This window comes from Haplochromis burtoni, unplaced genomic scaffold, assembly GCF_018398535.1.
Source record: "Haplochromis burtoni strain Fernald_Lab_line unplaced genomic scaffold, NCSU_Asbu1 Contig_62, whole genome shotgun sequence".
NCBI classification, from domain to species: Eukaryota; Metazoa; Chordata; class Actinopteri; order Cichliformes; family Cichlidae; genus Haplochromis; species Haplochromis burtoni.
The window spans coordinates 1-22677 of NW_024582423.1; the positions used below are offsets into that span (position 1 = coordinate 1).

The 22677-nt window shown below is 41.0% G+C and overlaps 1 protein-coding gene across 1 annotated transcript in view; it reads right to left on the reverse strand.

The window, feature by feature from the left end:
• Window positions 1-713: 713 nt before the first annotated feature.
• Window positions 714-22677, reverse strand: part of LOC102307189 (adhesion G-protein coupled receptor V1) — a gene marked incomplete at its 3' end in the record, with an annotated part of 56937 nt that continues 34973 nt past the window's right edge. Inside the window, 50 exon segments of the mRNA XM_005922606.3 lie at window positions 714-956; window positions 1049-1220; window positions 1343-1460; window positions 1567-1830; window positions 1941-2509; window positions 2593-2734; window positions 2890-3061; window positions 3578-3721; window positions 3854-4133; window positions 4219-4439; window positions 4547-4696; window positions 4870-5109; window positions 5221-5440; window positions 5592-5790; window positions 5922-6070; window positions 6258-6493; window positions 6585-6770; window positions 6903-7041; window positions 7130-7253; window positions 7331-7451; window positions 7551-7715; window positions 7830-8009; window positions 8096-8281; window positions 8524-8700; window positions 9152-9354; window positions 9809-10064; window positions 10165-10311; window positions 10464-10668; window positions 10806-11028; window positions 12267-12389; window positions 13068-13332; window positions 13467-13547; window positions 13646-13792; window positions 13897-14078; window positions 14220-14347; window positions 14459-14634; window positions 14846-15111; window positions 15886-16027; window positions 16187-16325; window positions 16409-16487; window positions 17477-17564; window positions 19393-19556; window positions 19690-19869; window positions 19989-20088; window positions 20217-20347; window positions 20690-20899; window positions 21066-21372; window positions 21513-22008; window positions 22111-22292; window positions 22408-22652. Coding sequence (XP_005922668.2) covers window positions 714-956; window positions 1049-1220; window positions 1343-1460; window positions 1567-1830; window positions 1941-2509; window positions 2593-2734; window positions 2890-3061; window positions 3578-3721; window positions 3854-4133; window positions 4219-4439; window positions 4547-4696; window positions 4870-5109; window positions 5221-5440; window positions 5592-5790; window positions 5922-6070; window positions 6258-6493; window positions 6585-6770; window positions 6903-7041; window positions 7130-7253; window positions 7331-7451; window positions 7551-7715; window positions 7830-8009; window positions 8096-8281; window positions 8524-8700; window positions 9152-9354; window positions 9809-10064; window positions 10165-10311; window positions 10464-10668; window positions 10806-11028; window positions 12267-12389; window positions 13068-13332; window positions 13467-13547; window positions 13646-13792; window positions 13897-14078; window positions 14220-14347; window positions 14459-14634; window positions 14846-15111; window positions 15886-16027; window positions 16187-16325; window positions 16409-16487; window positions 17477-17564; window positions 19393-19556; window positions 19690-19869; window positions 19989-20088; window positions 20217-20347; window positions 20690-20899; window positions 21066-21372; window positions 21513-22008; window positions 22111-22292; window positions 22408-22652 — 9662 coding nt within the window.

Here is a 22677-nt window from a genome sequence, read left to right on the forward strand (position 1 = left end):
GTTTGTTTGTGTGATCTTTAAAGCTGTTCTTCTAAAAAGTTATGCAATCTAGGATTTTGAATGCTGATTGCTTCAAGCTGCAGCAAAATGTATGTTTGATACATTCAGTCATGAGTATTTTATACTGTTATTATTCCTGTTAAGAGTATCTGGAATATGCACTTCTTACAGTGGCCATGTTACACAGTACCCTGCTCAAATGTCGGTAATGTTAGACATGAGTCTCCTGGAATTAGACCTCAGTACTGTTAAAGTTGAGTTACTGACCCGTTGCTGTGTCAATAAAAGTGCAAAAAATAAGAGTGCTTCTGGTGTCTCTCTTTAAGATAAAGTCCCATATTTTTGTAGCTTTTTGAACAGATGGTGTCTTATTCTCAGCACTTTTTTCTAATTATTGTTGTCAGAGTTGAGATTTAATTCTTATATTTAACTCAATCAAGAAAGAAACAATTCAGTCTCTTTCCTTGCAGTAAGTCAAATTTTCTTCATTTAAGCATAATTTTTAGACAGTTTTGTCTAGTTAAAAGGCATAGATTCATTTGCTAGTTTTAACAATTCTAGTCAAGTAACTTTTGCTCAGCCCACTGGCAGAATTTTTTTCTTCTCAAAACAAGAAACTTTTGTCAGATTTAAGAATATTTGGCTTGTTTATGCAGTGTACCCCAGTTCTACCTGTGCTTAATTTCTACATAAAGCATGTCGTTGTCTCTTACCAGTGTCCGATACTGTACAGACATGGCAGAAGCTGTGCTTGCTTGTCTGTAAACTTGGAGGATGAGGCTTGTTGTTGTCAGGGTGGCGATGGGGAGTCTGTGGCCCACAGCAAAGTACACAACGCCATTTGGGTTGTCGCTCTCTGCTAAGGTGATGTTGGCAAAACGGGTGGTCTCATTAATGGTAGCTCCAGCACCCACTTGATAAATCTCCACTAGGAACCATGCCTGGTATTCTGGTTCCTACAGTAGAACAGATTAGCACATTTCAAGACTAGAAATAAAGGAAAAGTGCTATAACATCTACAAGTGTCTACATCCACTGCCTGCCTTACATCATCATTCAGAACCTCCAGAGTGAGAGTGCAAATTATCTCGCCTCTCCTACAGGTCGCTGTTCCTGAGGTCCGAACAAGCTGTGTAGTTAGGTTTACTCCATTATTGACAAGAGTTAGCGATGTCTTGTCGAAGGTCGCTCTCCAGAAGACCTGCAGATCTTCAAAAGCTCTGAGCGGAAGGAAAAATGGCATAAGGAAAAAACACATTGATAATGGAACCATTAAAAGGAGATGTGTTTTTATCAACGCCACTTGTTAAGCAGAAATGAGAAAGAAGGTGTGTTTCATTACCTGTTTTCCTGTCTCTGCAGAGAGAGCAGAGCAGTTCTATTCTCTGAATCTTCATCCAAAACCTTTCCCATCAGAGAATTAAGGCTAAATCCTACAATGCCGTTATGGAAGTCACTCCCTGGTGTGAAAGGAAAGAAACAGAGAAAACAAAACAATCAAAATAGAGGAATACACATTACATAGTTATTAGAACGTATACCATAAAGCCTCTTTCATGCATTTACCAAGAATAGTGATTTTGGCAAAAGCTCCAAATCCCTGGAGAGAAGTGTTTGTGATCTGTGCTCCTCCCTCTGGATCACTGAGGTAAACATAGAATACTTCCTGTCCCTCAGGCTCTGAGTCATCCAGGATGAAGAGGATAACCTCTGTCTCATTCTCACCAGCCTGCAGGGACACTATAGGGGACACCAAGCGGAAGTCCTGCTCTTCCTTTGCAAGGTTCCCAACAGGTTTTAGATTGATGGGTAGCTGAGTTGTACTTCCATCTAAAAGAAAAAAACCCCAACAAAAGTTAGAGAAAATTTTTACACATTACACTAAATAACACAATACACTGTCCCACAATATCGATCTAAAAGACATGCAGCACACACACCTCCATAGGCTTGGACTCGAACCCGCACAGCCCCATCAAAACCAGCAGACCTGCGCACCCTCAGAACCACGCTGCGCGCCTGCTGGGTTTCCTCATCCATGTCCTCTTGTACCTGGATCAGATCAGGTCCAATACTCAGTATTCCACCAGTTGCATCACTAGCCAGGATGGTGACGGTGGCGGCACTGTGCTGAGGGTTAAGGCGAGGAGAGGTATGTGCCCACGCTAAGTCCTGATTAAGAACTTGAACATCTGTCAGGTTTACATGGAAGTACTCATCAGGTTCGGAAAGGGAGTCATCAAGCACTGAAAGGCTTAATGAAGCGTTGGTTTGGTGAGGTGAGTTGAAGACCAAACGGCCATCTGGTACAGCCAAAAAGTCCTCTCCTGCTGTTGCGCTCCCTGCTGTTGTTCTAAATGACAGGTAGGTGGTATTGCTACGAGAACCGTAAAGTTTCTGAATATAAAGTGTAATAGTCTGGATGTCTTCTGCAATAACAATCTGGCGGGAATCAGGGGAAAACTGGTAGATCCCCAGTGGCTCCACCTCTGCCACTTTAAAACCTGACCTGTGCAGGGAGAGGAATTAGAGTGAGGTCACATGTGAAATTCAATGAGTAAGTAGCAGTCCAATATTCAGTGTACCAACTACCTGAACTTGACAGCATCAGCTCCAGCAGAGCTGGAGGCAGCAGCGGTGAGGTGTATAGCATAAGAAGCTGGATCCAATGAATCGGCAACTGCTGTTAGCGATATGGCTTTACTCCTTTCTCCATGGGCCAGGGTTAGTGAACCTAAATATAAAGAAGGAGCTCACTATCAACTGTTAGAAGAGGACGTGCAGCGTTTAGTGCGCAGAAACACTACACCTTGAAAATTTTAGTGAAAAAAATACTACACAACTTAAGTCTTTCAGAGCTCAATCCTTGTCTTTTTCTCACTGTTTTACCTGAGTTTGGGATGATTGCTCCGGCTTTAAAGCCAGGCAGAGTCTCTCCTAAAGGATACCCAGCCTTCCATTGCACCCTGATGTCTCCAAACAGCCCTTTTCGTGTCACATTTGCCACACAAATCCCTGTTTCCACGCTTGAAACCTGCAGAGCCAGTGAAGCAAAGCCAACCTACAGAACATAAATTATAGAGGACAGTTAATAATGGTGTTACTGGGGTGCCCTCACATAAAGTGGAAGGGTTGTATTTAATGGTTATGTGTAAGATGTCATGTAAATTTAATATCTAACGACACCAGGTTCAGATACTTGTATTAAAAACAGATAAATGTACACAAAGTAATCAATGACTCATCAATGCCTCACTTTGAAAGTTTTTCTTCAAATTTTAAATGATCTGAAAACCTATGTGGAGAGGAGTCAGATGAATACAGTGCTAAATATCAAGGTTTGTCATCAAATGACTAGTAAAATGATATTTATTAATCAATTTTTGTCAATATCTGTGTAAATTACTCTACCCTGACTCAGAAAAACTGACACATAATTCCATATTTATAATGGAAAGAAATACCTGCAAACGCACACAGTGAGCATATCTCCAGGAGTGTCTTTCTCTGATAACTGGCAACAGTTTCTGTCTAACAGGTAAGCCATTTAAATATAGAAAAAAAAATTACAATTCACCTCTGAGTTAGCAGCTTCTTCAGGTACAATCACTGTAGCAACTCTGGCCTCGTGCAGAAGGCGTGGAAAAGAGCCAAGGACGACACTGACAAGTCTAACATCAGTGAGCTCTGCAGTGATGCTTGCACCCACTGACAAAAATGCCTACGGTGGGAAGAAACAAGTGAAATAAACAAGGGATTCAAGATATTATAAACTATTCTATTGTAGAAGGTGTGTTCACTTTGTGTACGGGTAATTCTCTATACACCAGTCACTAAACGTGCTTTTTCTCACCTGGCTGCTGATGGGTAGAGAAATAGCACTGAAGCTCTGTCCCTCTTTTAAGAGCAGTCGTCCTTCAGCTTTTCCACCCAGTATCTCTGTTATGTCCATCACTTCATCTATCCCACCTGTGATCCTGTAGCCTACACTAGCATTGCCAAATAGCCCAGCAAGCCGTGTCACATTTATAACCATAGCTCTGCTGACCTCTGACCCCGAGCCTGTGACTTCTATAAACTGCTGCTTGGAGTTCAAAGAAAAAACCCCATGAGGCTCATCGTTAGCAGGCACCCTGTGGGAGAGAGAGGAATAGTAATTTTAAGGTCATTCAGTCTTTGATTTTTCTACTACCATTTCTAACTGATCAAATAACAAACCTGATGCGAGCTCTGATCAGATTCGGGTTGGCATCCAGAGTACCCCCACCCTCCACAAATGTCAGCTGAAGAATGTAGAGCTCCTCTAGCTCTGGCACTGTATCAGGCATCAGCTTAAGGACGATTTCTGCTTCTCTTTGGCCTTCCCGAATCATCACTGAGCCAGTTAAGGCTAGAAAGTCACCTGCAATATCTGAGTCACTCTGTATTCGCCAGTGCACCTGAGGATACGATATGGTTGTGTTTACAAAAGTAAAAGTATTATATTTTTCGTTTAAGCAGGATATTATTAGTAAACAGTAAATGTATATTTAAGATATGACCATACCGTGATGTTACCCATGACACCCTCTCTACGCATAATCAGATAGGAAATGTTCAATGGGCCCTCTGCTTCTGTGGATTCATTGTAGACACGCTCTCGAAGCGCATCCTCAGTAAACTGGACGATACCATTGGGATCACCAAACTTCTCTATCTGACAGACAAAAAACATTAGGAGAAAAGGAATGATTGCGGTGCCGAGCTTAATTCCAGTACAACTTGCCTTCAGCGAAAAAAGTGCTCTGAAAGAGAAACTGTGCGCAACAATATGAGCGAACTGATTAATGATGGCGAAATCAAGTTTGCAGTCATTACATGGTGAAATACCTTCAGTGTTATGGAACTAGCCTGAGGATCAACATCCATCTCTCCAGACAGAATATTGAGCTCTATAACAAATGTCTCTTCCACCTCTACTTCCCCATGAGGGAGAATCCGCAGCTCTATGGTGTGCGTGCTTTTCTCTCCATCCTTGAAGAACAGGGACCCGTTCACAGGTCCTCTAATGTCAGTATTGATGAGGGGAAGAGCCTCTCTACTGTTAGGGCCAAGGATTATCCAAGCAACCTGTGAAAAGAGAGGGCTAGTTTGAACTGTATGATGTCACCATGGAAACCAACGTGCTCTAGCAGTAAGCTGCAATGATGTGATTTATTTTTATAGCATTGTTCCTCATACCGTTGCATTGCCCACAAGGCCGCCTGATCTCTCTAAAACCAGACTGAGTTTCAGAGTGGAGTTAGGATTGGCCACGGTGATTAGGCTTTCATTGAGGAAACGGACAACCCCGCTTGGAGAGTCGCTCTTACCGATGGTTACCCTCACAATATTTTGGGAGCCTAGAACGGCACCCTCTGTAGCTCCAACCAGCACAACCTCAAATACCTCTGCATATTCACTGGGGGAGGAGATTTACAGTAGTTGTTGAATGAAATAATGTCTTTTTTGTTAACTGTGTGTTTTCATCTAGGTGTGTATCTGTGTGTGGAATAAATATACTGTATACTTTAAGGTAGACTTGTAGATATTTTTTTAGTTATTCTTCTCACCTGTCCAGATCATCTATGATAGTGACATTAATGTAGCTGGTATTCTGTCCATGCACAAATGTCACTGAGCCATTATACAGGATATAGTCGACATCAGGTGCTGCGGTCAAGCTTCTAGAAAAAAACTGAGCAGAGACTCGCCCGTATGTGCCCAGTCTTCTCACCACTGGGATCAACAGGGTGCCAACATCCTCTTCAACTGGAAGCAAGAAAGGCATGATAAAAAAGGATTATTTATGCAGAAATAAACTTATAATTAAGTCAAACAGTTTGTAGCAAATTGTGCAACTTCAGCATTTTACAAGACAAAAAAATGCTTGCTTTTGTTACCTGTAATGTTAACATAGTCCTGCCTGAACTCCAGGATACCTTCAACATTATCATTCTGTAGTATGATGACAGCCAGAGAAGAGATGCTGCCTACGGCTGGAGGCTGGTCCAGTTGTAGACCTGACTCTCTCACAGTGTAGTCAACATTGCTGGCCACAAGAGGGAGACACAGAACAACTAGTTGCCTACGAACTCTTTCATATCAGCAGATATTTTAGGTCACTGGTATGCATGGATTTTTTTCTATTTGCATCCTTGCAATCAGCAATATCTATGGAATAACAGCACCGTCTCAACAAGATTATAAATCTAATGCACCTTCTTAACCTTTCTTACCTGATATTGTATAGTGCCACTGCAGTGATGTTAACAAAAAACACCTCAGGCCCCTCTGGAAGACTGTCATCCAGGATATGCAAGGCCACTTGTTGCAACTTCTGGCCAGGGGTGAGTAGCAGCTGCCCTGAAGCTCGAGCAAAGTCCAGTCCACTGAGTGCTGTGCTACTTGATGACTCATAGGTCACCAACACACTGCCCTCATTGCCAAAGGAGCGAATGATACTCACATTAACCTGAAGAAAAGAAATTAAATTATATTGCTGTGGGTTATGAAACTACACCAGATGATATATCATGTACCAGGGTATTTTTTTATGACTTTACCATTCCTTCCTTCTCAGTTGTATTGATCTGGTTCTGGGTGAAAGAGAAAAGGCCATATGGGTTGTCGCTTGCTGCCATAATAATTCTGGCACGCCCGGCCGTGGGACTTATGTCCAGTCCTGCAGTAGCAGAGGTCAGTGTAAGCTGATACTCACGGCGCGTCTCAGGAAGTTCATCATCCAAGACCTAACATCAGAAAAGATGTGACTGTGATAATTTTATGGAAATCCCTTGTCATTACGTTATTATGCTGCTTTTTGTCCTCAAATAAACAGATAGAGGCAATGCCACAATTTTCCAATGAACACTGCTCAATACCTTAATAGTAATGGTAGCAGTAGACTGTCCATCTCTCATAGTCACAGTGCCAAAGATTGCTTCAAACTCAGAAACTGCAGCTGGAGTGATATTCCAGTACACCTGTACTTCTCCAAACACACCTGGCCCTCGCACAAGGCTGGAAGAAGGAAACACATTGCATGACAAGTTTTCCAATTGAGAGCTCTTGTTTGTCTTCACAGGTTGAATCAGGACAATTATCTCACCTGACTCTGGCACTCCCATTGTAATTCCCCTGAGGTTCTCCAATGAGGATGCTCCTAGAGGACTCCGCTATCCCAATAATCCCCAGGGCAGCTTTGTCACCCCTGATAGTGATGATGGCCATACCTACAGAGGACTAGATCGATGATTACTGAATTCAAAATGTGCACCTGCATTTTGACATTTTATTTTCACATACTAACCATTTAAGGGGTCTATGACAGCACCACTATCTGCAGGAAACAGCTGTACAATGAAACGCTCTTCTCCTTCCACTACAGTGTCAGCAAGGGCTCTGATCACAAATGACTTCATAGATTCAGTCTGAAACGTAAAGGAGAATTAAAGAAGAAACTTACTACTACTTACAGATTGAGACTACAAACTGGTGGATACTTGAAGTCGCCTTTTTTTCTACTGTACCTCATTGAAGACGAGAGTTCCATTTAAAGGTGAGAGGTCCCCTGCAGCGCGGACTTCCAGCTGCCACACCAGTGTCACTGCACCCACACCTGCCATACTGCGCAGCACTGTTAGTGTTGCCACAGCAGATGGATCATCCACAAACTCTGGTTCACTGACGGCAACCTTGGAGAGGATTAGGCAAGATGATTATTCATGTTGTTTACTCTACACTGAATAGAACAATAACCGTCAGTTTTAAGTTTGAAATTGATGCCAACAGAGATGTTTTAGTTTCACCTCTCGTTTCTGAAATCCAAATCGTCCGAGTGGCGAGTCATTTGATGGAACATTTACAGTCGCTGAGGTCACTTTTCCGAGTCGAGCACCACCAATCACACGCAGCAAATTCACCGTGAAGGTCTCCAAAGGCTCCACCTGTTCATCGTCTATGATGGTGATAGCAATTGTGGCTTCTCTCTAGAAATAGTTGAGTAGCCTCATATAGTGACTTCATGTGATATTTATTGTGAATTAATTTCAACACGGGACCAATATTAACTCACTTGCCCATCCTGAAAGGTGATGTTTCCAGAAAGGGGGTTGAAGTCATTAAGATCAGCAGTGACTGGTTGAGCTTCCCAGTAGACAAGAAGTCTTCCAACTGTACCGGCGAGTCGCAACACTGATAGTAGGAGAACATTGTCTGGTGGTGGTATCTCATAGGCCAGGATGACACTTCCAGCTATATCCTAGACAAGAAATTCAGAAGAAATTTTCAATGACTAAGAAATTTTGAAATAAACATCTTTAAGGATGTTACTGTTTATTATTAATTTAGATTTTTTTGATGTTTCACAGTTGTATTACTTACTTATTTCTTTATCACAAGCTTTTTAAAAAAACCTTCTATGTATCAAATTGGAGGTTTCCCAACAACCTCAATAATTCAGTGTCAAGCTCACCTCTCTGTAATGTCCTATGCTCACCTCACCTCAGAAACATTGAACTGGAGAATCCCTCGGGGATCATCATTCTCCGGGATCGTGATCTCTGCTACCTCCATACCAGGTCTCTTCACACTGGGCTGCCCTGCTCCAACTGACTCACTAACGAGCTCCACCTTAGTGATGTTTACCAGGAAACTCTCTGCCAGCTCTGGGATATCATCCTTAGAAAAAAAAATGCATACATGAAAACACGAAATAATAGAAAACCGTTATTCAAATTCACAATGATTTTTATAAACCTTAAGATGTGAAAACAACAGTAACCTCAAACTGTGCAAATTTAATACAAATTTAAATAAGGAAGGCTATGAGAAGCGATAGTTTAATGAGGATTATTGGTTGTTTATTCCCTGATTGAACAGGACACAACAAGCAAAACAATTTAAAGTCTAGTATTTAAATAGAACCAGGTCTGTTCGCTGTTGATCCTGAGTGTGAATGGTTGTTATTGCAGAATTAGTAAGATAAAGAATCTGATTTAATATTTAAGTAAGCATGCTCACAGTTTTTTTTTCCGTATAATAACAATATTTTGGTCCTATTTGCTACCAAATGTGGACAGAAGCTAAACTATATCCTGTTTCTTCGTGTTGCTCAACAGCACATCCTTACCGGTAGGATTGTAACAGTAACAAGGGCAACGGTAGCACCATTTATCATGATGATGGTGTCATCTCTGGAAACATAGTCTTGTCCTGCGGTGGCTTGGTTGGAGGGGGTGTTGTATAGAGCTGGCCTGGTTGTGTAATAGATTGCCACCTCACCTGAGGAGCCCTGCTCCCTCACAATGGAGAGAGTCACATTGGTTGGAACCCCTGCAGGTTGAAAAGAAATTGTGTTGTGGTAAATAAGTCAGTAATAAAACACAACAGAAATAATTACAAATCCATTCTATATACTGTATAAATGTATAGAAGACCTGTAGGTTAAGAATATTTCAAAGACTTTTACTCTACGATTCAGGCTTCCCTGGCATGGCTGGAAATCGCAGCAAATCTTTTACGGTAAATCTCAGTGTGATTACTGTAAACTGACCACAAAAGTAAAAATTTGGGATTCTGTGATTTTTCAAGAAAGTCTCAAACACAGCAAGCTAAATTAACAGAAGCTGCGACTGAGGAATGTATTTAAATAAGTTAACAATAATTTATCTAAAATTAATTACACTACATCAAACCTCTTTCACTGAGATCCAATAAAAACCCACATTTACTGACTGAGCCTCGTTCAATAATCCACCCATCCATTTATTTTCACAGAAATTCTTACTCTGTGGTTCTTGTGTTAGTGTAAACTGGGAGTCGAGATGCCATCCAATCACTCCATAGGGAGAACCATTTGGTAAGATGGTGAGTTGAGCTTGAGCCCGTCGCTGGTCAATGACTGCAGCCTGTCGTAGGTCTTGAAGTCCCACAGTGGTGACATCACGGAGGGTGATTGTGACATACTCCTGTAACTCTGGGACACCATCTGCTCTAACAGCCAGTGATATGATAGCTACTGTTTGGCCCTCTGAAAAAGTAACCTGTGATAGAAAATAAAGTTTTACATTAAATGACATTAAATTCATAACATGTTGTCAGTACATCATGTGTTTTATGTATAACAGAGGAAGTGTTGCTCACCACTCCTGAAGTTGGATAAATGTCTGCCAAACTGCCATTGGCAGCCCAGTGAACAGTGAGTCTGCCAAAACTCCCTCTTCTTCTCTCCACACTTAGAGAAATTTGATTATCTTGCTCCAACTCCTCCAACTCCATAGACAGAGAGTTCTGTAGAGATGCAATAACAAATACTTCTAGATTGCAATAAAACACATTTTATGTATTCAGTATATTGCAACTAAATAATTTGAGACAATAACAAGATAGACATGTTAAGCAAATGCACAAGCCATCTAATATCAAAAGGTTTATCCTCCTACCTGAGCGAAGCCGATGACTCCGTAGGCATCATCGTTGGTTGGGACAATTACTTTCACCTGACCACCAAATCCAATCTCAGCTCCACCTTTTGGATTCTTCAGCCTGACCAGGAACTGCTCCTGCACCTCAGGGATGTCATCATCTATGATGTTCACGGCTATCTCCAGCTCACTATCACCTGGCGCAAAGTGCAACTCCCCAAAACTGAATGTGAGAAAGTAAAGGAAACACAACAAGCATTTCAGAACTCTCTTTGATGATATGCTTCTTTTTTTCTGAACAAAAACTACTGTGTCTTCACCTTGTATAATAAAATGTACAACTTCACACAATCTGAATACCTGGGTATGAAATCAGATTGATTGGAGACCAACGTGAATTCATAAACAGTGGAGCTATTGTCCTCAGAAGAAGCCAAGAGGATCTTTGTGATATTGAAGTATGGAACCATGAGAGAGGAGAAGCTAATGGCTGGAGGGGCCCTGAGGATGATGGTGAACAGCTTTACATCAGGCCTCCAGGAGTACAGCGTTGAACCATTTCTACCAGCTAGCAGAGCATAAGCTGTGAAAAAGAGAAAAGTATTTAAGGTGTTTGAATGCCACATAGAACACAGTTTTTCAAACCTCAGACTTTAAGTGAGTTTACGTCATTATTGAAAAAACTGTGTACAGTACAGTATACAGTCACATGAAAAATGAAACTTTCACAGTACTGTGGATAAATACACACCATGATTCAGTAGTTTGTGGAGCTACCTTTAGCAGCAAAAACTTGAAGTAATCATTTTCTGCATGACTTTATCAGTCTTGTATCCATGCAGAGGAATCTTGGCTTACTATTCTTTACAACATTGCTTCAGTTCATTGAGGTTTGTGGGCATTTATTTATGGACAGTATCTCAAACATGGCACTGTGCATTATGGCCAATTTGGTCTTGTTTATCCAAAGGACATTGTTCTAGAAGTCTTGTGGTTTGCTCAGAGGCAACTGAACAAACCACAATGGTGCCATATTATTTTCAAAGAGAGGAGGCTTTCTCCTGGCAACCCCTCCGGGCAAGCTAATTGGACTGTCATGAACGTTAACATTTAACAAGCTAACTGCGGCCCTTAGAGTCTGACATGTAGCTCTTAGTTTTTTTGCAATTTCTCTGAGGTCTTTTTGCTGAGACATCCACTCCTGGGAAGATTTTGGCATTGTGTTAACATGTATCTGAATGCTAAAATGCTAAAGACAAAACCTGCGCTTTCATGCTAGCTAATGGTCAATTGATTATTTGCATGTGATTAGCATCACACTTACTGCTTCCATAGGAATTTAGAGGGCAGATAGCAGTCAGTATCTACTCTCTTAACTCCTATGGAAGCAGTAAGTGTGTACTTATTATTTCAAAAGACTTCATACGTAAAATAACTTAGTCTCAAAGTTTATAGATTTACATTGACAGTCAGCTGATGATTTGCATCTTTTGCTGGTATATGGATGCCTTCTCTCCCTGTGCTGCAGCACACCTTTAGTTTTTGCTCATTGTGTGGGCTCTCTTCAGAGTCTGAGTTTCAAAAAATGAAATGCATAATTAACTAAGATGAGATTTTGACCCAGTCCATCAAGGCTAAGTCAGGCATCTTCACCTTAAAAAGGGTTAATTGTTTCTTTGTGTGTTGCTGTATTTTTAGTATCATTATCCTAGTGAATGAGGAACTGTCATCCTATGAGTACTGTCCAACACACGACTGTTCTCCAGATATTTACAGACAACACTGTATCATCACACGGCAGTTTGTGACAGTTGTGCTTACCGATTCCAGAAGGATCAGTGAAGGAATGAATAGATGTGAGGCCAGGGTGAGGAATAGACTGATGGAGTTGTGGTGAAGCCTGCTCTGAGCTCCATTGTAACACCTCACAGGATGGAAACAAACCTGAAAAAATACAGGCACATGAAAACAAATACAGACTTAAGTTCTTTCACACTAGAATAGCATGTTTGTGTAAAAAGAAACCACTGGCCTCGCTGACACACCCAGGACTGACAAATTACAAACTCTGGGCCAATGTGTGGCTCTGCTCCGCTCCAAACTAAGGCATTCCCCATAAACCCACAAGGGGTCTGAACCAAAAACACTCTGCGCTTTTTTTAGACTCTGAAGGATTATGTCTCGTCAAAATATACAGAGCATAGTATAAATACATGGGCCTAGTCGACATGGTAAATTTTGCAAACTTAACTGAGACAACAGAACAATGTAATAGATACAAATATTTCTGTTTTCCTTCTGGAGTATCAGCAGTTTGTTTGTACTAAGCTAACCAAGATCTAACCGCTGCCCAATACACACAAACACTACAACCAGAAAAAATGGCATCTCATTGCTTCAAAAACCAAACCATCATTTTGGCATACTGCAGATTACACGCACTTGATTAAATGTGGTAAATATGCAATCTCTGCGCCAGTGTTTTAGGAATTTATGTGTATTTCATTCCAATTCTGATTAATTTTTCTGGTCACCTATCTTCAAATATGGATATACCTGAATTTAAATTCAAAATAAAACTTGCACCATTCACACATTTCATGCCAACCCAAGAAAGATCACCTTCAACAGCAACCAACAGAAGAATTTCCTCAGTTCTTCTGTTGATTTTCTCCACCTGACTTGCTCTGCCAGAAAGCGGGAGAGGCTGTGGATTCTGAAATCTTCCACTGGTCCACCGAAGCAGGAAGCAGCTCGCATTCTGTCTGTCTATGCACACCAGCAAGTAGGGAGTGTCTGCACGAGTTAACGTAGTTGCACTGAGGATGTCCTGTTTGAAGTCAAGAGTCTGGTGAAGCGTAAAAGAGCCTCCAGTCCAAATGAAAATCTGCAGCATCAAGGAGATGAAAGTAATTTCAGTCATAAAAGGTTCTGAATACCTTACACGAGGAGCATCTGCATATTTGTAATAATTTTGACATTAAAGTAAATAATTAAGTCTGTTTCAGTGGTCATCGTCACCTGGCTTGACGCTATCAGATAATCTCTGCCTTCAGTGGAGAAGTGTTTCACATCCAGGGCTTCAACACCCAAGACTTGTTCCTAAAGAAATCAAATTATGCAGACATAATGCAAGAAATGTTATAGTAATGTAAGAAAACTTGATAGAAATGTTGTATTATTATTGGGTTCAGAATTACCAATGTGATATTGAGATCCTTCTGCAATTTAAAGATGCTGAGGTTGGCAGCAGGGGAGAAAGGAAGGCCACTATGTGTAATGCCTATGTAGGTAGAACCATTTATTGCAAACCCAACACATCTGCCTGGGTCCTGAATCGTAACAGACTGTAACAACAAAAAGACAAAGAGATTTTTAAGCTAACAATGGAGGTGCTGCTTAATTGTACCAGGACCACCACGCTGTTTTAGATACAGTGCTGCTAACATACCTCTACTGGCATGAAAACACCCTGCCATCGATACAAAGTGGCCAAGGTGTGAGAGGATCCGACAGTGGGCCTCATATCTAGCCTCACAGCTAGCAAGGAAGGTCCCTCAGGAAGTGAGCACCAAGCAGAGGTTGGACTGTCTTCAAAGGTCTGATACACGCCTATGACTGGCACGTAACCCCCTTAAGGAAAAGAGAAAGAAGGAATCATAAAAAAATAACAAACAATGGAACAAAATAAAGGAGCCAGAAGAGAAAAGAGAGGAATTTAAGAGACTTTGGTAGGTTGGGGTGGCTTAAAATTTAAACTTTTATTGGTCTGACCTGAGGCAACAGCTGTGCCAGACTGAATCTCCCATTCCACACTGACTGCTGACTCCAAACCATTACTGCGAGACACAGTGAGGAAGACCGCTCTGCCACCTTCCTCTGCAACAATTTCAGTGCTAGTTCTGTACAGATAACACAAAATGAAGAGGACTAGGTATATAAAAGAGTGTCTGAGCACACTCAGAAACATCTTTTCAAAGTTTATGATGGTTTTAATGCATCTGTGCTCAGACCTGTTGAGAGAAGGTCCAATTCGAAACAGGCCAGAAGGAGCTAAGTTCTCCAGGACGGTGATGAAGGTTTGGAGCTGGTCACCGAGCCGTGCACCTCCTGTTGGGCTTGACAGGGTCACTCTGAAGGTTTCATTCCCTTCAGGTTCAGCATCAAGCATTACGCTAATCTCCAGCATCTGAAACAGCACAAATGTGAGTCATTATTAATCAGAAAATGCACACCACACAATTCTGAAATGATAAATTGATAATTATTGTGATTACAGATGACTACTATAAGGTGCAATTTTAAGGCTTGGAATGGAAAATAAAAGGAAAACTGACACACGTGTATGGATGTTTTCTAACACATCAGTTTGTATGCTGTAAAAATCTCATTTTGTTCACCTTAAATCTGACTCCATCCTCCAGGACCACAAACCCATGTGTAGGTATCAAATCGCCCTCCGCTTGGGTGCCGTTGGCATCAGTGATGGTAAACTGAACAGATACGGTGCCAAATGTGCCTTCCTCTGGGTTTCGAACCACATATAGGTTGGCCACACTCTCACTCAGCCCTGACAGAGAGGTGGGCTCTCTCAACAGGAAATGTTTGGTGGTGTTAAATGAAATTACACCATGTCCATCATCACTGGCCAGTATAGTTACAGTTGCTATAAGAAAAGAAATAAGTATTATCTTAGAGCCTCGAAGATTCTTATCTATCAGACATGATGATGTCATCATGTTACCAAGCCACCTACTACCAATTGACTAAAATGACCTGTTTTTAGCATTTATGCACAATAACATGTTATGAAAATCATTTCAAGTTAACAACAAGAAGATCTCATTTATATTCACAAACGTTGATTTACTATGACGCCATAACATCGCCTAGCAAAAGCCTAGCAACAGGCACAATGTTTTTTCTACATATGAGTGCACTAAGTACATCAGTTTACCAGCAACACAAACAGACCAAACAAAATACTGTAACATGGACATGTATTGATTTATTAGCTATTAATAATAATAATAATAATAATAGCAAACCAGGTGTCTTTATTATATATTTCTATATCTAATGGAGTGTAAATAACTTTAAGCTTAATAAGCTTATTTGAAGCTTATTTGTAGTGACTTTAACAAATACTTACCAGTTAACTGCAATGTTAAATGCTTGAAGATGTTGGTATAGTCACCGTTTTCAATATAAAACTATTCACTGACTTGAGATGGCCTGATACACATTTTTAAAATTGTACAATTTCTGTAAATCCTGCCATCAAATCAGTAACAAGTATTAGCTATTGTAATGGTTTAAACTTTTATATCAAATTTTAAACTGAAAGTCTTGACTTTTTAATTGAATATGGCCTATAAGCTGCCTTAGGTTGCTGAGTTAAAAAAATAAAAATAAAATCCCAGCATTTTATTTTACATACCCGTGGTATTGGTGCCCAGCTGCAGCCCGGGTGAAGGCTTGGACAGAATGAGCTGGAATCTCTCAGCACTCTCTGGAAAGGCATCATCGGTAATCTGCACTTCTACAAACTTATACCTTTCACCATCAACAAAATGGATCACCTTGGTGGAGAGAGGGCACCTTAGTTTAAAAACTTGTTCATTTTGTTCAGAACTGAGAATCGCTTTTAGATGAAAGGCAATTAAAGATATTACAATTTCAATAAATTTTGTCCTTGTTAATACTCAAACATTTCTCCAGGTCGCTGATGCTGTGCTTACCGTTTCACTTGTATTGTAGTCTAGCTCCTTTTGAGCTTCCAGGTTCTGAGCGAAGAAGGAAAGAGAAACATTTCCATGTGTTCCCTTATTCCTGTAGGCAACTAGAGTCAGAGACCCTATTGTTTCATTCACTTCGAACCTGAAAACCAAAACACATTTTTTATTAGAGCATCTACAAATCATCTACAGAACATCTGAGTTATTTCTGGATGCTTGTCTTACACAGTGTTTGTCCATTCAATGACTCCTCTGATTCCATCATTAGCAGCAATGCTGACTTCTGCCACCAGACCCTGTGTGTCTGGGAAAGACACCAGATCACAGACGGAATGAATGACGACCTTAAGGTTGTCATGTTTACCGTGGTAAATAGCAGTGATTTCTTTCGCCTGTAACTACAGCGCAAGCACCAAGAGCAAAAGAGTGTATTGAGAAAGCAGTAGAAGATCTATCTTCTGTCATGCTACATTTAAGAGAAGGATTATAGCTAAGAATCACCTCTTGTAAGTGCCTTGTGAGTCTGAGGAGCTAAGTCTTTTTGGGTGGACTGATTTATGACCTCTTGAAGAGTCATTTCCCATTGACTCTGTGGCCAAGACACTGGGAGGCCAGCTACGGGTTTAGTTTGGCTTTCTCTTTCCTCACCACACAGGGCTACTCGGCTCCCTCCAAATCCCCAGGCTTCCTCAATCATGGAAAGCATCAATCTCACCATCCAACCCACATAATGATTGCTGCCAAAAGAGCTGCCGTGTGTTTACAGTGCGTCTCCAGGCAGAAGGCTGATAGTATTCTGAGAACCTCCAAGTGCTATTCTGCCTGTTGTATTCTGTCAAGTCATCACTTTCTAAACTTACTCATTCATAAATTGGCCTGAGGTTTGGATTATGCAGAAGCAGTAGCAATAACTACCAAGCTCTTTCATGGTGCATTTTAAAAATAACTATAATGTTGAGATTCAATGTACCATACACTATTATTGTGCATCAGTTACTATTAGATTTTGGGCATTGTGAGCATTTTATTTTTACCTGACAATGTGCAATACACAACCTCTACTCATCAGACAGAGCAAGAGAAATTATGGAAAAGAAAAGAGGGATTTTGTGAAATTACGCAAACGATATTTTGGACAAGAGCGGTAAAATCTAAAAGAAACAAAACAGCAAAACTTTTTTTAATGTAATTTGACAAAGAAGTTATAACATTTTGTTTTATGGTCAAAGTTAAGGATAAGTTAACATAACTAAAACTAAGCAGTGACTGGAGCACTCTCACAGTTTTCCATACCTAGCTGGGGAACAGTTGCGAGGGTCGTGATGAGCACTGCTGATGTTATGTTGACCAAGAAGAATTCCTGCAACTCTGGGATGTCATCCTAATAAAACAAAAAAAATGTGAACTTACAAATCAAAATTAATCTGCTCCAAAAAAAAGTGAACAAGATCTTATTTTATCATCTTGTCGAGCCAGTTCAGCATTGCAAACATTATGCACATACACCTAATAACAATGAGAAGAAAGTTCAAAGGGTATACAGGGAGTGCAGAATTATTAGGCAAATGAGTATTTTGTCCACATCATCCTCTTCATGCATGTTGTCTTACTCCAAGCTGTATAGGCTCGAAAGCCTACTACCAATTAAGCATATTAGGTGATGTGCATCTCTGTAATGAGAAGGGGTGTGGTCTAATGACATCAACACCCTATATCAGGTGTGCATAATTATTAGGCAACTTCCTTTCCTTTGGCAAAATGGGTCAAAAGAAGGACTTGACAGGCTCAGAAAAGTCAAAAATAGTGAGATATCTTGCAGAGGGATGCAGCAGTCTCAAAATTGCAAAGCTTCTGAAGCGTGATCATCGAACAATCAAGCGTTTCATTCAAAATAGTCAACAGGGTCGCAAGAAGCGTGTGGAAAAACCAAGGCGCAAAATAACTGCCCATGAACTGAGAAAAGTCAAGCGTGCAGCTGCCAAGATGCCACTTGCCACCAGTTTGGCCATATTTCAGAGCTGCAACATCACTGGAGTGCCCAAAAGCACAAGGTGTGCAATACTCAGAGACATGGCCAAGGTAAGAAAGGCTGAAAGACGACCACCACTGAACAAGACACACAAGCTGAAACGTCAAGACTGGGCCAAGAAATATCTCAAGACTGGTTTTTCTAAGGTTTTATGGACTGATGAAATGAGAGTGAGTCTTGATGGGCCAGATGGATGGGCCCGTGGCTGGATTGGTAAAGGGCAGAGAGCTCCAGTCCGACTCAGACGCCAGCAAGGTGGAGGTGGAGTACTGGTTTGGGCTGGTATCATCAAAGATGAGCTTGTGGGGCCTTTTCGGGTTGAGGATGGAGTCAAGCTCAACTCCCAGTCCTACTGCCAGTTTCTTCTTCTTCTTCAAGCAGTGGTACAGGAAGAAGTCTGCATCCTTCAAGAAAAACATGATTTTCATGCAGGACAATGCTCCATCACACGCGTCCAAGTACTCCACAGCGTGGCTGGCAAGAAAGGGTATAAAAGAAGAAAAACTAATGACATGGCCTCCTTGTTCACCTGATCTGAACCCCATTGAGAACCTGTGGTCCATCATCAAATGTGAGATTTACAAGGAGGGAAAACAGTACACCTCTCTGAACAGTGTCTGGGAGGCTGTGGTTGCTGCTGCACGCAATGTTGATGGTGAACAGATCAAAACACTGACAGAATCCATGGATGGCAGGCTTTTGAGTGTCCTTGCAAAGAAAGGTGGCTATATTGGTCGCTGATTTGTTTTTGTTTTGTTTTTGAATGTCAGAAATGTATATTTGTGAATGTGGAGATGTTATATTGGTTTCACTGGTAAAAATAAATAATTGAAATGGGTATATATTTGTTTTTTGTTAAGTTGCCTAATAATTATGCACAGTAATAGTCACCTGCACACACAGATATCCCCCTAAAATAGCTAAAACTAAAAACAAACTAAAAACTACTTCCAAAAACATTCAGCTTTGATATTAATGAGTTTTTTGGGTTCATTGAGAACATGGTTGTTGTTCAATAATAAAATTATTCCTCAAAAATACAACTTGCCTAATAATTCTGCACTCCCTGTATAATTACTGAGGCACGGTGGGAAGATTTCACAGTGGTGAGTTATAAAACAGTGCTGTCAAGTTTGATGAATGGAAATGTCGCATTATGGAAGGCAGTCACAGGTTTTACCTCCAGTATGGTAACAGGGATGGCAACAAAAGTCTGTCCCTCCTGAAGAATTACGTAACTGGTACTAGAGATGAAGTCTTGTCCCGGCTCAGCTAGAGCCCCTTCTACCTGGGATAGGTTTTGCACAGAACCTCTAATAACCTCATAGGTGATATTCACTGCCCCTGTACACACAAAAATAAGGTTTATCTGTAATAAACTAAATGATAAAAGTGGATACAAAACTTTAAGAGGTATACAGGAATTAATTTGTTAGAATGTTTCTCCTTTTTTTAAATTCATAGTTGAACCACTGACCAGAGGCTCCAAACTCTCTGTTGATGTAGATCTTTATAATCTGTTCTCGTTCCTCTGTGGTCACTCTAAGGGATGTTGGCGCAATAGTCAGCAGGCCATAGGGCTTATCGCTGGTGTCCACAGTAATCACTGCCTCACTGCTTTGAGCATCAAGGGCAGCATGGCCCGTCACCACAACACCTGTGTAGAAGTCAGTTTATTAAGTCTGCAGGGAAGAGTTATTTTTGGTATTTATAGTTTGCACACAAAGATACGCCACACAATTATCAATCAAACAGATACTAAGTGGAGTTTGTTACCAAAGGTTTGTATGTTGGACAATGAAACTCTGTATTCATCTTTGTTCTCTGGTGTGGCATCATCAAGAAGCTGAAGGACTATGGTATCATTCAATTCTCCCTATAAAACACATTCACAGAACATACAATTACTCCTCGAGGTGCCCAATTACAGATGGTAATTACACATTTGTGCTTTAACTGTGAAATAAACATGGTTGACTATGATTCTGCCACAAAACTATTTACCTTGGTAAAGAACAGGGTTCCTGAGGTTTGGGTGAAGGTTCGGTGTACAAGCGGCCCTTGTATAGTCCAATCCACAGTAACATTACCCAGACCTGGAGCCGTTCTCAACACTAAGAGGGACAGCTTTTCACCTGTAAGGTAAAACATAATGTCTCTAACGTTTGCAATCAAGTGTAACCTGAGTATAACCTTTTTTTTAAATTATATGCCCTTATTTCCAATGTTTAGTAAATTCAATGCAAGCCACAAATGAGAAACTTTAAATTTCAAATCAGTCTGAAACATGCATTTATCTTATAGATGTATTTCTTGTAGTTTTTGAACATGGTTAGATTTATGGACTTCTGAATTGAATATTATTATACTTGTTTTAGTTGTATGGAAATCTCAGTTGATCACATTTCTAACAAAGTCAATATATAAACAGAAAACCGGCAGCATGCTGTGTACTCTCTGATTCCTAAACCACCCACCTTCTCTGGCGACGACAGAGCGGGAGCCTGAATGGAATCCTACTATCCCAGCCACGTTGTCATTGGCCAGTATCACAATGGTTACAGTGTCAGAGCTGGGCAGGATTCGACTTCCTCCAGCCGTATTTACAAGTCCAATCATTAAGCTCTCATTGTCCTCGGGTACAGCATCATCTCTGATTACGATCTCTACTGTCTTCTTTAAAGAACCTGCAGACAGACAGGAAAAAAGACAAGCCACATAGCCTAAGTGTTAGATGTTCTTCTAATCCACCAGATTATTAGGTCTGATAAGGACCTGACACTGGACCACTGGATACCCACTTAATAGAAAGCTGTTCTAAAACTATTACTCATTGTTGAGTAATGCACATACCATCAAAGACCAGAGTTCCTCCAGTCCCCGTAAAGTCGGCATCTGGTGAAGCCTCTCCTCCAACAAAGCTCCATTCTACAGTGACTGTACCCAGATTCCCTCCTCTCCTCTCTATAACCAGAGGCACAACCATAGGCTCCTCTCGAACTTCTAGATAGAGCCCTTGATTAGTGGTGTTGGGACTGAGGCTGTAGATCAAAAATACCCCAAATGCATCTCCATTCACCCCTATAGTGACTACTGCTTTGTCCGGTTGACCAACTGAGGGCAAGTTCTTCTGTGGTACGGTCAAATTTATTAGCTCGACCTTCAGACAACACATGATAAAGAGGTTTAATTTTTACAGTTTCCCATAAAACTCTAATGACAGCAAATACAGAATTTATTCCAAAGAAGTTAAACCATCATTAATGTAGAATAAACATACAGCATATGATTGATTTTTACCTTTAATATCTGAATGGAGAAGCTCTCATCCATTTCAGGGAAAGAATCAGTCAAAATCAGGACTGTGAGGTTTGCAACCACTGATCCATCATCCATGAAGGCTCTTTGAGCCGTCACAGGGGTGTAATCACTTCCTGCCACAGCCTGGGAACTGAACAAGACAGCAGCTGCAGTCATGTTTTTTACATAAGTCATAACTTGGGACTGAGAGGTCAATTGGTCAGCCCCTGATGGCACCCAAGTGCAAGATGGGGTCCCACTTGATGACAGAGAGAAGGCCTGGCATGCACGCTCTCGCAGACAAGCAGCAGCACATGCAGCCAGGAGGTCTCTCTGACCGGTGAGGTTAAATGTCTTAAGGAGTGCAGCAGCTGGAACGCCTGGTTTGGGAACGTTGTAATACATAGACAGATTCTGGCCTTTATCCTGAGCCATGGCAACAATATCAATCTCAGAGGTGCTGTACATGATCTCCAAGCGACCAAAGTGACCATCCCTGTAATAAAGACAACGGTGATGACAACAGAACGACAGCAGAGAGGAATAGCTTATTCAATGTGAATGTAGTGACACAGAAATCATAAAATAAAAAAAATACCTCCTACGAACAGTGATATTGGCTCTATAAACTCCCTCAAGTGGCTCCTGGACGCGGTACGTAGAGTGTTCAAAGTACACTGTTCCATACGGGTTATCATTGGCAGGCACGATTATATTAACAGATGTATCAGCTCCCAAGTTTCCTCCATTACTAGCATCAATTAGCTCTACCTTAATTGTCTAGAAAAAACAGAAAGAAAGTGACAAAGATGACAAATAATAAGTAATAAAAATACTTCTAATAATGTATCATTTGACATAATTCACAATGACATTTCCACCCACAGCTTCTTACCTCAGTAATTTCAGGTACATTGTCAGCTAGAATCTCCACACTGAGTGTCTTCATGGTGTCTCCAGGAGCAAACGTTACCTCTCCTGATGTGGGCCTAATGTCCCCTACTGCCAGTTTACCATTGACAGTGGCCTGCCATTTAACTGTCACTGTGCCAATAGTGCCAGCATTACGCACAATAGGTAATGTGACAACAGTAGAGTCAGTGTCTGGCTCCTCTATTGTAACTGGAATAGCCTTGAAGACTAGATAGATTTTAAAAGAAAAAGG